Source organism: Loxodonta africana, chromosome 12 (genome assembly GCF_030014295.1).
Source record: "Loxodonta africana isolate mLoxAfr1 chromosome 12, mLoxAfr1.hap2, whole genome shotgun sequence".
Lineage (NCBI taxonomy): Eukaryota > Metazoa > Chordata > Mammalia > Proboscidea > Elephantidae > Loxodonta > Loxodonta africana.
The window spans coordinates 81365763-81381685 of NC_087353.1; the positions used below are offsets into that span (position 1 = coordinate 81365763).

Consider the following 15923-nt stretch of genomic DNA (forward strand, 5'->3'; position numbering starts at 1 on the left):
TCTGTAGTTTCAAAAAAATTTGAAGTATCTGTTTCCAAAAGCAAGGTGAGAAAAACTTTAAAAATACGTATTTTTAAAGTTGGTGCAAGACGGTTCCACAATCCTTTTCTCCCAAATTACTAATTTCTAAATGTCCAGAACTTGGAGCAGTCAAGTTAGTTCCTATTAGACCTGATTTTGAGACAGCACAACTCTGAACTCCCTCAAAGTGAGTTGAGAAATTCACTAAGCAGATTCGATTACTGTCATCATGCACCTGTAAGTGAAGGGTTTCCAACAGGGGGTCAACCCCCGAAAGACGGGGAATGCCGCTCCCAAGCACAGCGCTCGGCACAACATTAAGCATAGAGTTACCGAACTTTCAGCCCAAGGCAGAGAGCCTGGAATGGCTAGGTCACCCGGCAAGGAACGGCATGGGTCAAGTCTAGTCCCCGGAGGGCGATGCTCCTCCGGGCAGGGACAATGGGCGGTGGGGACCCTGAGGGGTGGCTGCAAAGGGAGGCAGTGGCCCGCCCCAGCTGGTGTCCGGGGACCAGGCGGCGGCAGGGCTGCAGACGGCCGCCCAGAGCTCGGCGCCCAGCTCGCGGCACGGCGCAGCCCCCCGGCCCCAGGCCCCGCTGGCCTCGGGCGGAGCGGCGGCCGGCCGGGAGCTGCCGGGCCCGCAGGGCAGCCACCCCGCCCCCGGCCCCGGGCCGGCGCAACCCCCGCCCCAGCCCGGCCCCGCACACTCGCCTGCCCACGGTCTGGTTGGCCAGCTGCTTCATGCGATTGAACTGCTTCTTCATGGCGGCGGCGGTGGCGGCGGTCCGCGGGGCTCGGCCGGGCAGGGCGGGGAACGGCCTGGCGGCTCCTACATCGCTTCCCGGCCGAGGAGGCAGCGGCGGCGGCAGCTCTCTCGGCCGGCGGCCCCGCCCTCGCTGCGTCACTTCCAGCGGCGCCGCCCGCCAGGCCTGCGGGAGCGCGGCTCTGGGCCCAGCGCGCAGCTAGGCCTCGGCTACACCGGGCGGCCGCGCGCGCTCCCCGGGGCCGAGTGAGCGACCGACCGCGAGCCCGTCCGCCGTCCGGGCCCCAAAGACCCTCTAACTCCGCTTTCTGTTGAGCACCAACTAAGGGACCGCCAATTACTAGGGGAGTCCAGGGTGGCACAAACAGTTAAACGCTGGTCTATTAACTGAAGGGTTGGCGGGGTTCGAGTCTGCCCAGAGGCACCTTGGAAGAAAGGCCTGACCGTCTACATCTGAAAGACCAGCCTTTGAAAACCCTATTGAGCACATTTCCACTCTGACACACACGGGGTCAGAATCGACTCCCACAGCAACTGGATTTAACCTACTAGGATCTTTACATACTTTTACTTATTGATTGATATTTAAAAGTTACTACTCTCTCTCTCACTATGGCTAGGGAAACCCTGCTAGTGTAACGGTTAAGTGCTACAGCTGCTAACCAAAAGGTCGGTAGTTCAGGGTCGCTATGAGTCTGAATCGACTGGACGGCAGTGGTGGGTGGTGTGGTACTATGGCTAGAGCTCAAAACCACGTGGGAAGAAGCCAGACACAAAAGAGTGCATGTGGTGTGATACCATGTATATGATGTTCAGAATGGACAAAACTCGTCTATGGGGACAGATATCAGAACGGTGGTTGTGGAGCAGGAGGCTGGCAGGTTGAATGGGAAAGGGGTCCCGGAAATGGATGATAAAAACGTTCAATATCTTTATTGGGATAATACTCCCAGGTATATAAATTTGTAAAAATGCACCAATTTGTACTCTTAAGATGTATGCTTTTCAACATGTAAATTTTACCTCAAATGTTTCAAAAATCGTTACGTGCAAATCACAAGGTGCAGAACAGTACATAGTATGATACCACTTAGTAAAAAAGTAAAAGGCAATGTATATCTTTTATTAGCGTGCACCCACTCACACACACAGAAACAGACCCAAGTAAAAGTACTTTTTTTTAGTTGCAGCTTTCAGAGCCTGGTCTTGGCTTCAGCCAGGAGTTAGCAGGAGGTGCCCACCAGAACTCAGGAAAGCCACTCAAGCAGAGGAAGAAGTGACCCAACCCGGAAGGTGGGAAGTCGTGAGGATGAGCAGAGGCCCCATGTGGGTGACTGTGTCCTCCATAAAGTCTCAGGCCAATTAGAGGCACTTCTAGGCAGAGCCCACACTCTCCCAAGCCGGTGTGGACTAGGTACCCCTCATTGTGTTTGGATTGGGACTAGCTTCGGGAAGGTAATGGTGCAAGGGCACTTGGTGGGATCGTCTGACAACGCTGGTCGCTTTTCTCAGAGGGGATCTGGTCAATCTCTGACCTGCTGCACTGTCTTCCTGGTTTGGTGGTCTTGGCTCAGGCTTGGGCCATTCCCTGGGGCAAGTAGGGAGCAGAGTGGCTTCCCTCACTGGCCACATTTTCCAACTTTACGAAGGATACGCTGATACAGGGCACAGAGGAAGTACAAGAATTATCGAACTCTAGGAGAAAGGAAGGAGTCCCTGGGTGGTGCAAACTGATAACAACGTGGGCTGCTGACAGAAAGAATGAAAGTTTAAGGCTACAGAGAGATGCCTTGAAAGAAAGGTCTGGCAATCTACTTCTGAAAAATAAGCCATTCAAAATCCTGCGGAGCACAGTTCTACTCTGCCACACATGCGGTGTCCACAAATTGGAATTGACTCAATGGCAACTGGTAGGGAGGAATGAAATTGAAGCCATTCAGACAATCTTAAGATCAGAGAATGCGACGCTTAAAAGATAAACAGCATCATGATAAATGGAGAAGATACTGAAGTTGTCAGCAATTTCATTTTTCTTTGCTCAACAATCAAAGTCTGTGGAAGCAGTAGTCAAGATTTGCACTGGGCAAATCTGCTGCAAAAGACCTCTTTAAAGACTTAAAAAATCAAAGATGTCACACTGATGACTAAGGTGTGTCTGACCAAGCCATGAAATTTTCAATAGCCTAGCTGGCATATGAAAGTTAAATAATGAAAAAGGAAGACAGAAGAACTGATACATTCAAACTGTGGTGTTGTCTAAGAATATTGATATACTGTGGACTGTCAAAAAAACAAACAAATCAGTCTTAGAAGAAACACAATCGGAATGTTCCTTAAAAGTGAGGATGGCAAGACTTTGATTCGATTATTTTGGACACCATCGGCAAAGACCAATTACTAGAAAATGACATCATGTAGAGGTCAATGAAAATGAGGGAAACCTTCTATGAGATGGATTGACACAGTAGCTGCAACAATGGGCTCAAATATACCAATGATCATGAGGATGGTGCAGGACCAGGCAATGTTTTATTCTATTATACATAAAGGTCACCATGAGTAGGAGCTGACGTAAGGTCAACTAACGACAACAATAGTGATAACTGAACTAAAAGAGAAAGCATCAGAACTTCAGCTGAAGCAGCAATCTACAAATTACCAATATTCACTTCAACGGGAGACACAGGTCAGATTACTTAGAGCCAGACAGACTGCACTACAGGATCAGGTACTGCAGCTGCGGTCAGCCGCTCTGTCAGTCCACTTTGGAGCTGGAGGGGGACCGGCAGCCACTGCACCACCTTCATTCCTTTGTGGTACCAGTTGTTTTCCACCACGATGACATGGGACTTTGCTGACATCAATTGGTCACAACAAGAAATAAATAGATTGTCCAATGAAGTTTCAAGACTTGAGTCTCAAGTTGGTCACTGGAGGCATATTGCTCAGGCTTCTATGGCACCAAGAACTAAGAGCTCTGATCCAAGTGAAATCTGCAACCTGCGAGACACCATGAAGGAGCTTCAACAGAGGCTAAGTCAAGCAACTGGTAAACATCAACACAAAATGACAGTGTTACAGAATGCCCATAAACAGAAATTGACAGAAATAAGTCGTTAGCATCAAGAAGAATTGTGACTGTGAAGGCTGAACTGAAGAACTTGAACAACTCTCATGGCAAGGTGATTCAGGAATTGGAGTCCCTGATCACTCTAAAATGCATGAATGCAAAAAGAAACCATTCAACTTCAACAATCTGAAAAAATAGATTCTACCTCCTTACCTCACCCCCCCCCAAAAAATCAAAAACAAATGAGGAACTTGAGGCCAACCTAAAAGGCATCAATAAAAAATTATCTTCTACAGAAAAGGACAGAGATGGTTTGAAGAGAGAGTACGAACTGCTAAATGTGGAAAAGGGATAAAATAACAGAAGAATGGAAACCTTGAGACTGGAAATAGTAAATTGCAGGCTTACATTATGAAGTAATGTAATATAGGGACAGAAAGGCAACGAATTCTTCCTCAGAGTCTATCAGTGGAAGAAGTGTTTAGACTATAACAAGCATTGTCTGATGCTGAAAATGAAATTATAAGACTGCATAGAATAAACCAGGATAACAACATTACTATCATGGATTGAATTGTGTCCCCCCAAAATATGTGTATCAATTTGGTTAGGCCATGATTCCCAGTATTGTGTGATTGTCCACCATTTTGTTATCTGATGTGATTTGCCTATGTGTTGTAAACCCTGTCTCTAAGATGTTGATGAGATGGGATTAGCAGCAGTTATGTTAATGAGGCAGGATTCAATCTACAAGATCGAATGGTGTTTTGAGCCAATCTCTTTTGAGATATAAAAGAGAGAAGTGAACAGAGAGACAGGAGGGCCTCATACAACCAAAAAAGCAGTGCAGAGAGCAGAGCTTGTCCTTTGGATCCGAGGTGCCTGCACTGAGAAGCTCCTAGACCAAGGGAAAATGGATGACAGGATCGTCCTCCAGAGCTGACAGAGAGAGACAGCCTCCCCCCGGAGCTGGCGCCCTAAATTTGGACTTCTAGCCTACCAGGCTGTGAGGGAATAAACTTCTGTTCATTAAAGCCATCCACTTGTGGTATTTCTGTTATAGCAGCCTGAAACTTAAGCATGTCCAAGTGTTAGAAAAAGAAAATTTATTATTAAGAAAGGGAACAACTTCAAATATCACTTTTAAAAGTGAATGATGAATGTGAAGTAATTAAAAGTACAGCTAAAAGAAAAAAACAATAAATAAACGAAAAATAATAGTACAGCTAACAGAGACCTGGATTTGGACTCAGAATTGAAAGATTTAAGATGTGATTTAGAGGCAAAAGAAAATGTACCCAGATTATTACTGAAAAGGAAGTACTGATAGCTGAGATAGAAGAATTGGACAAGCAGAAAGAAGCAGCTACAAAGCACTTGCTTTTTGATAAAAGATCAGCTATTGGTAGGACAAAATGAGATAACATCATCAATAAACTAAAACAAGATCTAGAGGATAAAAAGAAAAAAAAAGTTTGTCAACTTGGAGACGATAAAATGAACATGATGAAAGAGTTACACACGGAGAAAGGTTAATTCAAAGTGAATTGGTGCTTACTGGTTTACATTCAACCCAGCAGAAGCTTGAGGATAAAGCAGGAGATTTAATAAATCAACTAAATAAGTCATCAAAACTAATGTAAACATCCAGAAGGAGAACTTTGATCCAAAGGAATATATTAGACAAAATGAGGAGGAACTTTCGAAAGAGTTCACTCAGTTTCTTAGTCAAGATTCTAACAGTTATTTTAAGGGTGACTTACTGAAAGAAAAGGAAGCTGAAGTTATAAATGTAAAGCAAAATCTTTCAGAAATAGAACCACTTAGTGAAAATTTAAAGAAAGCTGCTTTTGCTCTCAAAATGGAAAATGACAATTTGGTTTTAGCATGTAAAGATATAAAAGAATTGGAAATTAAACTTCTAAATGAAAAAAATATGTATCTTTAATGAAACAGATCAATCAGCTGTCCAAAGATAAGGCTGGTAAACTAATGCAGGTTATCTAGCAGATAATCAGTCCATTTAAGAGCCGGTAAAAGATTGGGAAAAGCAGGGTCTTCATGCTGGAATTTGTGCAGCTTCCTAAACCCCGGATGTTGTTCACCTTCAACAGCAACTACAGGCATACACTATGGAAAGAAAACAAGTATTAGCTGTTTTCAGTGAGAAGACTAAGGAAAATAGCCATCTCAAGGGAGTATAATTACTGCCAAGGAGGCAGCCCTCATTATGCTGCAAAATGGAGATTAAAAATTGTCCATGAGATTTGAAAACAATGGCTAGAATATCTTTAGAGAAACTGTTCAGAATGTATCACATATCATCCAAGAGAAAGACACTGAAATACATGCATTAGTCAGAAACGTCAGACTTTATTGGCAGTTTTACAGACAATCAACAAAGGTGATGAGCTTAGTGGTGTTAATAGTTGCAGGGCAATGGATTTCTCTTTTCATATAGCCTTTCTGGCCATGGTCTTATAACTCCCACAAAATGATTGGTCAGTTTTGCAATCTTGCTAGGCTTAAAAGAGGCAATCCCACAGAGGTTGAGGGGGACCTCAGTACCATTAAGAAGAAGAGCTGGGAGCAGGATGCATCCTTTGGATCCAGGGTCCTTGCCTGACAACATCCTAGACCCAGGAGACAGACAGAGGTGCAACCCTGGAGACGGCACCAGGTGGCCTGAGACGGAGTGAGATGATACAAGACGGTATGAGTGGTGAGAACCAGGAGGCTGGAGCGAGAAAGCTGCAGCGTGAGAAGTACAGCAGTGGGCTTGCCAACCCACAGAGCAAGAGAGCTGAGTACCTTCAGGTAGGGGGTTTCCTAGCAGAGAGAAGTGCCTCCAGGCACTTATCAGTGGAGCTAAAGAGCTATAACACTTGCCCAAGCAGGGTAGAGGCCAAGAACAAGGGCCAGTGGCGGGCATGGTGGAGAAGGAGCTGAGAGGTTAGAAGCTGTCCTGATTGATGAACTTATCCTGTCTCCTGAGTCATTCCTGTTACCTTCAAGTTGAACTTGATCCCAAGTTGTAACTTGTTACTTCCCTAATAAACCACGTAATTGTGTGTATGGTCTGTGAGTTCTACACGGCCACCGCAACAAATTATCGAACCCAGCAGAAAAGTAGAGAGTGCCGTGAGAGGGACATCTGGTGTCAGAATTGGTAAAAAGGTTGGAGAGTGGAGGTATGTCTGACCTCCATCCACCTCATAGGAATCAGCTTTGGGCTGGTCTTGGCTCTCATCGCTCCCCCTGAAGTTTAGATAGGACTTCTGCCACTACAGCACATTATAATAGTAATCAGTTTGAGGAGCTTAACTGGAACTTGATAAATTAAAACAGCAGACCAATAAAATGGAAGAGTGGCAACAGTGGTGACAACCACAATTCAAAATATGTCACATGAGTTGTCCCAACTTCAGGAAGAACTTCATCAACTTCCAGCACAGGTTTTGGTTGAAAGTGATGATAATTCTAAATTACTAATGCATTATACTGACCTGATCCAAAATTATGAATGACATGAAACCAAACTCAAAAATTTTGGTCAGAATTAGTGCAAGTTTTGCAGAGGGGAGCATAAGATAGCTTTGCGATACCAAGGGACCTTCTTCTAGGATAACTTCTTACCGTATTACTCCTTTGGATTATCACTTATGTCACAGTCATCAGAGTCTCTTAGGGCAATTCAGTCAGATATATTGACCGAGTCTTTTCAGTTGTTTCAACAAAAAGATAGTAGGGCTAAGAAAATCACTGCAGGAAAAAAGATGCAACAACTACAACTCCCTAGAAAAATAATCAGAGATTGATTGGATTCCCATCACCTCAGAACTAAAAGAACATGAACAAACTGATTTAGAAATTAAGCAGATGAAGGAGAAACATATTTTACAAAAGTTACTTAAGGGAAGACTCTTAATCGAAGCCAAAAGGAATAATTAATTTATTTAAATGAACACTTCATCTACAAAGCAAATGAGGATGAACTTTTGAGGAAGGTGATAACAAGCCTGAAGGAGAGAATGTTGATTTTAGAAGTGGATATTTGTGACCTAAAAGAAGAACATGAAAAAAGAGTCGAGACACCCAGGTAAGAGGGATCAGAACGTCAAGCATTACAAGCAGTTTTCTGTGATGCTGCAAGAAAAAGTCTGTGTGCCGTGCAATGAAGCAGAAGGCTCTTGCTTCTGAGCAACTGTGGAAAGACAAGGGATAGGGCGAGACTAGAGAGTTAAATCGGCTTTAAGTGCAGTTCCACCAATGCAAGAGAAGACAGTTATGTTTCATCAGAAGAGAAACCAAGCTATGTTGGCCCTGAAACAGAAACAAATGGAAAAGTGAGCCCTGCAGAACGAGGTTCAACGTGTACCTCTTAAGAAGTATACTTCAACCAGGAAGTAGAGAGGTTATGTAACCATCTTTTAGAATCACAAATTTTTATACTCATGAGGTTTTGGCTGCAAAAGATAGGGAGGCTAAGCTAAAAAGAAAGTCACAGTATAGGAGGAAAAGCTAGTTTCATCCCATACTGCAGTGGAAAATGCAAGCCATCAAGCCCATATGCAGGTAGAGACACTGCAGGAACAACGGAATGTGGTCTCCACATAGAGGGAAGAAATTGCACTGTGGCTTTCTCATGGGAACAAATAAAGCAGTATGCTCTATTACTAGGTGACCAACACGAAGAAAAAGCTATACATTCTGCTGGACTTGAAAAAGCAAAAGCCACTTGTGACTGACTGAAAGGAAGCAGCAGAAAATATGGAAGGAAAGCTGGTGTCATCATAGGAATGTTTGAATGAAGCGAATGCTTCCTTGGATCCAGCCTCATCAGGACTTACAGAACACTTAGAGCTGAAGGAAGAACAAATGGAAGAACTTAAACACACATGCAGAAGAATCTCCAACAGGAAACCTGCATGACACTGAGCTCAGGAAATAGTCCAGAAGGAAAAGGGGGCAAAGTCCTAGTGAGAAACATTTTCATTGCACATTTTCACACCCCCAAGAACTTAGTGCCATAAAGTGCTGTGATTGATTGGAAGTGCCCTAGGTATGAAAAGCAAAGAAAAGGAGCAGTTGTTAAGAGTGGTGTTACCAGGTGGATAACAACATGGCTTGGAGGACAATCAAAAAGTGTTCCTAAACACATCTCTGAGACCAATCTGTTCTCAATAGTTCTTGTTCAGAACTTTTTGTTAAAATATTAGAAACAGAATCTCATCCACCTAATTCTACAACCAAACCTTTCTATTTATGATATGGCACTTTGGGTTCCCCAGGAAAGAGAAAATTAGCTAAAAATTTACCACCAAGATACAACAGGATCCAGAACCAGTAGAAAAGCAGATGTGACTCTGTTCTTAACTCCTTGCTCCACAGCTGTATTTCTTATGAACCTAGCCTAACTTAATTGGTGGAACTGGGTATCTTCTTTTGGAACCCGTTTCAAGCCACATTTATACACCCGACTACAGCTCTGGAGTTGGGCTGAACAACCTTTTAAAGCAATAGGTGATTCTCAAGACAGACAACATAGCACTTTCTCAAAGCTACGATCATTCTGGGTGTGTACTTGATCACAAAGTGGCCTTTTGGAAAGTCATGTTTTTGTTTCCAATAGTACCTTCTCCAAAGTTAATAAAAATATTCTTAATGCCTTTAAAAAAAAAACTATCTTTTAATGGCTGTAAAGGTATTCACTAAATGGCATTGGAGGTTATGGTCAAAGGATATTTCATTACTATTTTTAATACTGTAATTTTTTTTTTATTGTTGTTGTTGTTACGTGCCATCCAGTTGGTTCTGACTCATAGCGACCGTATAGGACAGAGTAGAACTGCCCCACAGGGTTTCCAAGGAGCAGCTGGTAGACCTGAACTGCCGACCTTTTGGTTAGCAGCCCAGCTCTTAACCATTGTGCCACCAGGGCTCCGATTTTTTTATTAGAACCAGATATTTATGTATACCTTGTGTAATTAAAACTTCAACTTGTGATAATGCCCAAAAAGTTAAAAATACATGAGTAGGAACAGCACAAAAGTGTAAGATGTTTAAAATAAAAGAGAAAAAGAAAGTTCCCTTTTCCTGGATGAGTCTTACTCCCCTTCCCATCAGCTGGGTATTCACTCTATGGTCAACGTGTGTTCTTTCTGATCTTTTAGAAATATACGTATTTTTGTATATATGGGATCACGTTATTCTACGACTTGCTCTAAAAAAAAAAAATCATTATACCTTGGAGATTTTTCCAAATTAGAATGAATTCCATCTTATTCTTTTTAAAAGCAGCGTTCCATTGTATGGATGTACTTTGATTTCTTTATCTAACTCATATTGGTTGATATTGGAGCTGCCTCTAACCCAAATTCTATCAAATGTTGGCTCCCTAGCTCATTTCCTTAAGGGGTATCCCAAACCTTCATCCCTTTGCTCAAACAGGACCATGTTTTACATCCTCCTGAAAACAAGAGAGACCAGAAGTCAAGAGCTCTCTCAATTTCCCACACCTCCTTCCTGTATCTTATCAACTTCTCTCAATCCATCTCTACCTCCTTCCCTTTTGTTTAGAGGGAAAGGATCCAGCTTTGCAGTCCAAGGCTAATTGTTTCATTGTACCCTGGGAACCATCTGTTTAGTTGTCTTCAAAGACTTCACTCCTTTAATTTTGTGTTCTGTTCTATCTTCAACTTGACTCTTTTCCCAAGCACAGGATTATGCTCAGGTCTCTCCCAGTGTAAAACCAGTCCCCCTTCTGGTCCTCTACGAATCACCTTATCTCTCTACCCTTCATACCTAAGATTCTAGAAACAAGTTTTCTCCTTGCCACCATACCCTCATTTTTCAATGGATTCTTTTTGAAAGCTCCACAAAAATTTTGTCTCATTAATGTTCCCAGGAATTTTCAAATTGCTAAATCCAATGTATTATCTTTAGTACTTTATTCACTTTAACTCTCTGTAAACAATCAAAAAAAACAAACTGGTTGCCACTGAGTGGATTCTGACTCATAGTGACCCTACAGGACAGAGTAGAACTGCCCTGTAGTGTTTCCAAGGAGTGTCTGGTAGATTTGAACTGCTGAACTTTTAGTTAGCAGTCAAGCTCTTAACCACTGCAGCACTCTCTGTAACCCACCCAGACCCCGTGCTCTCTACAGGATCTGACAAAGTTTAACGTCTTTTTTCTTCAAATTTCCCCCTCTTTGTTTTCTGTGACGCCACTCTCCAAGGTTCCATTCCCAACATCACCATTCTTTGTCAGTTTCGTTTGTGACTTTCTCTTCTGACCACTTTTTAATGTTCTTGAAGGTACTATCTTTAGCTAAGAGGATATTCTCACTCCATTTTGTTTCACTGCAAGCACATCCACTCTCATGCTTCAGCTTTAATTATATACCAATAACTTTGGAATTTTTATATCTTACCTCACCCTTCTCCTGACTCTACCTTGACTTATCTAATTGTCTGCCGGACCCGTCTATCAGATTGTCCATACCAAACCAAAAACCCAAACCTGTTGACATCGAGTTAATTCCAACTCCTAGTGACCCTATAGGACAAAGCAGAACTGCCCCATAGGGTTTCCAAGGCTGTAAATCTTTTTTTTTAATTGTACTTTAGATGAAGGCTTACAGAATAAACTAGTTTCTCATTGAACAGGACACATATTGTTTTATAACACTGGTTAACAACCCTATGACAAGTAAAAAAAACTCTCCCTTCTCAAACTTGGGTTCCCTATTGCCAGCTTTCCTGTTCCCTCCTGCCTTCTAGTCCTTGCCCCTGGGCTGGTGTACCCCTTTAGTCTCATGTAGTTTTATGGGCCTGTCCAGTCTTTGGCTGAAGGGGGGGCCTCAGGAGTGACTTCATTACTGAGCTGAAAGTGTGTCCGGGGGCCATACTCTCAAGGTTTCTCCAGTCTCTTTCAGGTTAGCAAGTCTGATCTTTCTTTTTGAGTTAGAATTTTGTTCTACATTTATCTCCAGCTCTGTCCAGGACCCTCTATTGTGATCCCTGTCAGAACACGGTGGTGGTAGCTGGGCACCATCTAACTGTACCGGACTAAGGCTGTGAATATTCGTGGAAGCAGACTGCCACGTCTTTCTCCCGCACAGCAGCTGGTGGTTCAAACCTCCAGCCATTCAGTTAGCAGCCGAGCACTTAACCACTGCACCATCAGGGCTTCTTAGGATATCCAGAGGCTTCTTAAAATCAACATGTCCCTCAGGGAAATCAGAATCTTCCCTTATAAACCTGCTTCTCCTCCTGCATTCCTTTTATCATTTAACAAAACCTCTGTCCATCTTATTGGTCAAGCAAGAGCCTCATAACCATTGTTGACATCTCCGTCTCATCCAGCCACTCCATATTCAATCAATCACCAAATACATCTTAATTCTTTCCCTGTATTTCTGTCCACCCTGGTCCATTCCTTGCTATCTCTTGCACGGACTGGTAAAACTCCTTACTGATCCTGCTGGTTTCACTCTTGGCCTTCTTTGAATCCATTCTCCACAATTCTGTAAGAATAACCTTTCTAAGATGAAAATCTGATAATGTTACTTTCGTGCTTTAAATTATCTCAAGGCTCCCCATTGCCCATCATCCTGAAGACTAAGGTGTGCCTGACCCAAACCATGGTATTTTCAATTGCATCAAATGTATGTGAAAGCTGGACAATGAATAAGAAAGACCGAAGAACTGACACCTTTGAATTGTGGTGTTGGCGAAGAATATTGAATATACCATGGACTGCCAAAAGAATGAACAAATCTGTCCTGGAAGAAGTGCAGCCAGAATGCTCCTTAGAAGCAAGGATGGCAAGACTGCATCTTACATAATTTGGACATGTTGTCAGGAGGGATCAGTCCCTGGAGAAGGACATCATGCTTGCCAGAGTACAGGGTCAGTGGAAAAGAGGAAGACCCTCAATGAGGTGGACTGACACAGTGGCTGCAACAATGAGCTCAAGCATAACAACGATTGTAAGGATGGCGCAGGGCCGGGCAGTGTTTCGTTCTGTTGTGCATAGGGTCTCTATCAGTCGGAACCGACTTGGCAGCACCTAACAACAACAAGAACCATATTGCCTGGAATCCAAACTTTAACAGGATATACAAGGCTTTGCCTTTGCAGCCTCACTTCTTTCTAGTCACCCACACATAGTCCACCCTCCGGACACCTGTGACTTCTAGCAAAGCCAGAACAGACTATGTAAAAATGCCATGGAAGCACTGTCCGACCTCCTCCAACCCCACTAGGGGGAAAGAGAACCAAGATCAACAGTGCAAGACTGACTCCTGTTAGGTGGAAGTCAGACACGCCTTCTCTCTCCACCATCTTTACTAATTCTGACACCAAATGTCCCTCCCACACACTCTCTACTTCTCTACTGGGTTTGGTAATTCATTGCAGTGGCCACACAGAACTCACAGACCACACTCACGATTGTGGGGTTTATTAGGGAAGTAACAGTTACAATTCAGGCTCAGGAACAATCAGGATACAGTTCTTCCATCAGGACAGCCTCTTCCCAAACATGCTCACAGGCACACCTCTTCTTGGCCTTAGGCCTCTGTCCAAAGGCACTCAGCTTTCTCTCTCCATGGGCGTGGACGCCCACTGTGCTGTCTCCTGCTGCCAGATCTCTACTACTGGGTCTCTCCCTTCTTTGGTGGTGGTGGGCTCTTCTCTTTCCCACCCCTGGGGTAGCTCATTTCAAGCCTAGCACGATGACAAAACTGACCAATCCCCTTGGTGGGCCACAATTACCCTATCACACAGTCCCACCCAATCACCTGGGTGGGAGTTACAAGACCATACCTAGGAAGGACACACACAAAAGTAATCAATTGTACCAAAGACTATCACCCAAATAACTTCAACCCCTGTACCTCATCACAGCCTGGTAACGCCTTCAAAACATGCAGGTCCATACAGAGGTTTCACTTAAGAACACAGTGAACATGCACGGGTTGTGGGAAACACACTTTGCAGTAAGATGAGGGTGGGGGTGACCCCCAGTTCCCGTGGGAGTGTTGAGATTTGCTTGTTTGAATGATTCCGTGGGATGGGATGGAACTGAAGTACACTATTTGGGGATAAGCAGGCACTGTGCTGATCCCCATGATAAGGGGAGTTGTTTGGCTTGGGGACCATATCTGCAGGAACAGAGGGGAAAGGGAACTTGTGACTAGGCCATTTGAGTCCCTCTTTGTTTATTGGAGGGGGTCCTACTCAAGGTGGGCAGATTTGCAAGTAATAGCATAAATGGACTGAAGCAAAATTTGTGAGAAATACATTGCCTCCAGGACCAAAAAGAACTAAAAGGTGTTGAACTTGTATGTCCTTAATGAGTGCGTCAAACAGATGTCCTTAAAGGAGGTAGTCATCAACATAAATGTCACACCTGGAAAAAGGTAGGTGCAGTTAAAATCTTTTCTGCAAAGATTCTGTGTGATGGCAGAGCTGCTTAGGTATCCCATGGGTAGCCAGGTAAAGGTGTATCTTGTCCCTTCAGAAAAAAACCCAAAAAACCCAATGCCATCAGAGGTGAAGTTAAACTGTAGCTCAAAGGCTATTAAAATAGGCACTGAACCAAACATATTAGCCAAAACCATAATAATAAAATATTTACTAGTTGCTGATAGGATTTTGTCAGTAATTTCAATAATACTAGGTATTGTTATGGGGGCCTGAATGGATAGAAGCACAGCATTAAAGTTATGGTAATCCACCTGTATGCATAACCCACATTGGGTTGTTAAATGGAGACATAGTGGGGATAATCACCCCTTCAACAATTAAACCAAACCTGTTACCGTGGAGTCGATTCCGTCTGCAATCTTTATAGAAACAGGCTGCCACATCTTTCTCCCACAGAGCAGCTGGTGGGTTCGAACCACGAACCTTTCAGTTAGCAGCCCAGTGCTTAACCACCATGTCACCAGGGCTCTTCTGTTTTAATTTTGTTGTTGTTGTTAGGTGCCATGGAGTCAGTTCTGACTCATAGTGATCCTATGTACAACAGAACTGAATGCTGCCTGGTCATGTACCATCTTCACAATCATTGCTATGTTTGAGCTTATTGTTGCTGCCAGTGTGTCAGTCCATCTTGTCGAGGGTTTTCTCCTTTTTCGCTGACCCTACACTTTACCAACTATGATGTCCTTCTCCAAAGTAACATGCCCAAAGTAAGTGAGATGAAGTCTCATCATTCTTGCTTCTAAGGAGCATTCTGGATGTTCTCCTTCCAAGACAGACTCATTCATTCTTTGGCAATCCATAATACATTTAACATTCGTCACCAACACTATGACCCATATACATCAATTCTTCTCCTTATTCATTTCCAGCTTTTGCATGCATAGGGGGCAATTGAAAATACCATGGCTTGGGTCAGGCTCATCTTAGTCCTCAAAGTGACATCTTCACTTTTTAACACTTTAAAGAGGTCTTTTGCAAAAGACTTGCCCAATGCAATACGCTGTTTGATTTCTTGACTGCCAGTTTCACGGACATTGATTGTGGATCCAAGTAAAATGAAATCTTTGACATCTTCAATATTTTCTCTGTTTATCATGATGTTGCTTATTGGTCCGGTTGTAAGGATTTTTGTTTTATGTTGAGGTGTAATCATGCCAAAGGCTACAGTCTTTGATTTTCATCAGTAAATGCTTCAAGCCCCCTTCACTTTCAGCAAGCAAGGTTGCGCCATCTGCATTTCTAAGGTTCTTAATGAGTCTTCCTTCAATCCTGGTGCCCTGTTCTTCTTCATATAGTCCAGCTTCTCATATTTTTTTCTCAGCATACAGATTGAATAAGTATGGTGAAAAGATGCAACCCTGATGCACACCTGGTCTGATTTTAAGCTATGCAGTATCCCCTTGTTCTGTTCAAATGACTGCCTCTTGATCTACATAAAGGTCATTCATGAGCACAATTATATGTTCTGGAATGCCCATTCTTCCCAATGTTATCTGTAATTTGTTATGACCCACACAGTCGAATGCCTTTGCATAGTGTTATGGTTAAGATTGTGTGACAACTTGGCTGGGCC

The 15923-nt window shown here is 43.4% G+C and overlaps 1 protein-coding gene and 3 pseudogenes across 8 annotated transcripts in view; 3 read left to right on the forward strand and 1 right to left on the reverse strand.

Annotated features, from left to right (window-relative positions):
• The window catches only part of ARHGAP17 (Rho GTPase activating protein 17), a 104234-nt gene extending 103360 nt beyond the window's left edge, over positions 1-874 (reverse strand). For 7 of the 8 annotated variants that reach the window (XR_010323656.1, XM_064295726.1, XM_064295718.1 and 4 more), the window contains exon 1: positions 733-874. Coding sequence is in view for 7 of the 8 variants with exons in the window: in XM_064295726.1 (XP_064151796.1) it covers positions 733-785 (53 nt within the window). In the remaining variant the exon portion in view is untranslated. The remainder of the gene's footprint in view (positions 1-732) is intronic. The other variant, XM_064295729.1, reaches the window with a different exon arrangement.
• Positions 784-5484, forward strand: LOC111747599 (thyroid receptor-interacting protein 11-like; annotated as a pseudogene).
• Positions 4935-5802, forward strand: LOC100676545 (thyroid receptor-interacting protein 11-like; annotated as a pseudogene).
• A 767-nt stretch (positions 5803-6569) lies between these two features.
• On the forward strand, positions 6570-9377 carry LOC104845412 (thyroid receptor-interacting protein 11-like; annotated as a pseudogene).
• Positions 9378-15923: the final 6546 nt, after the last annotated feature.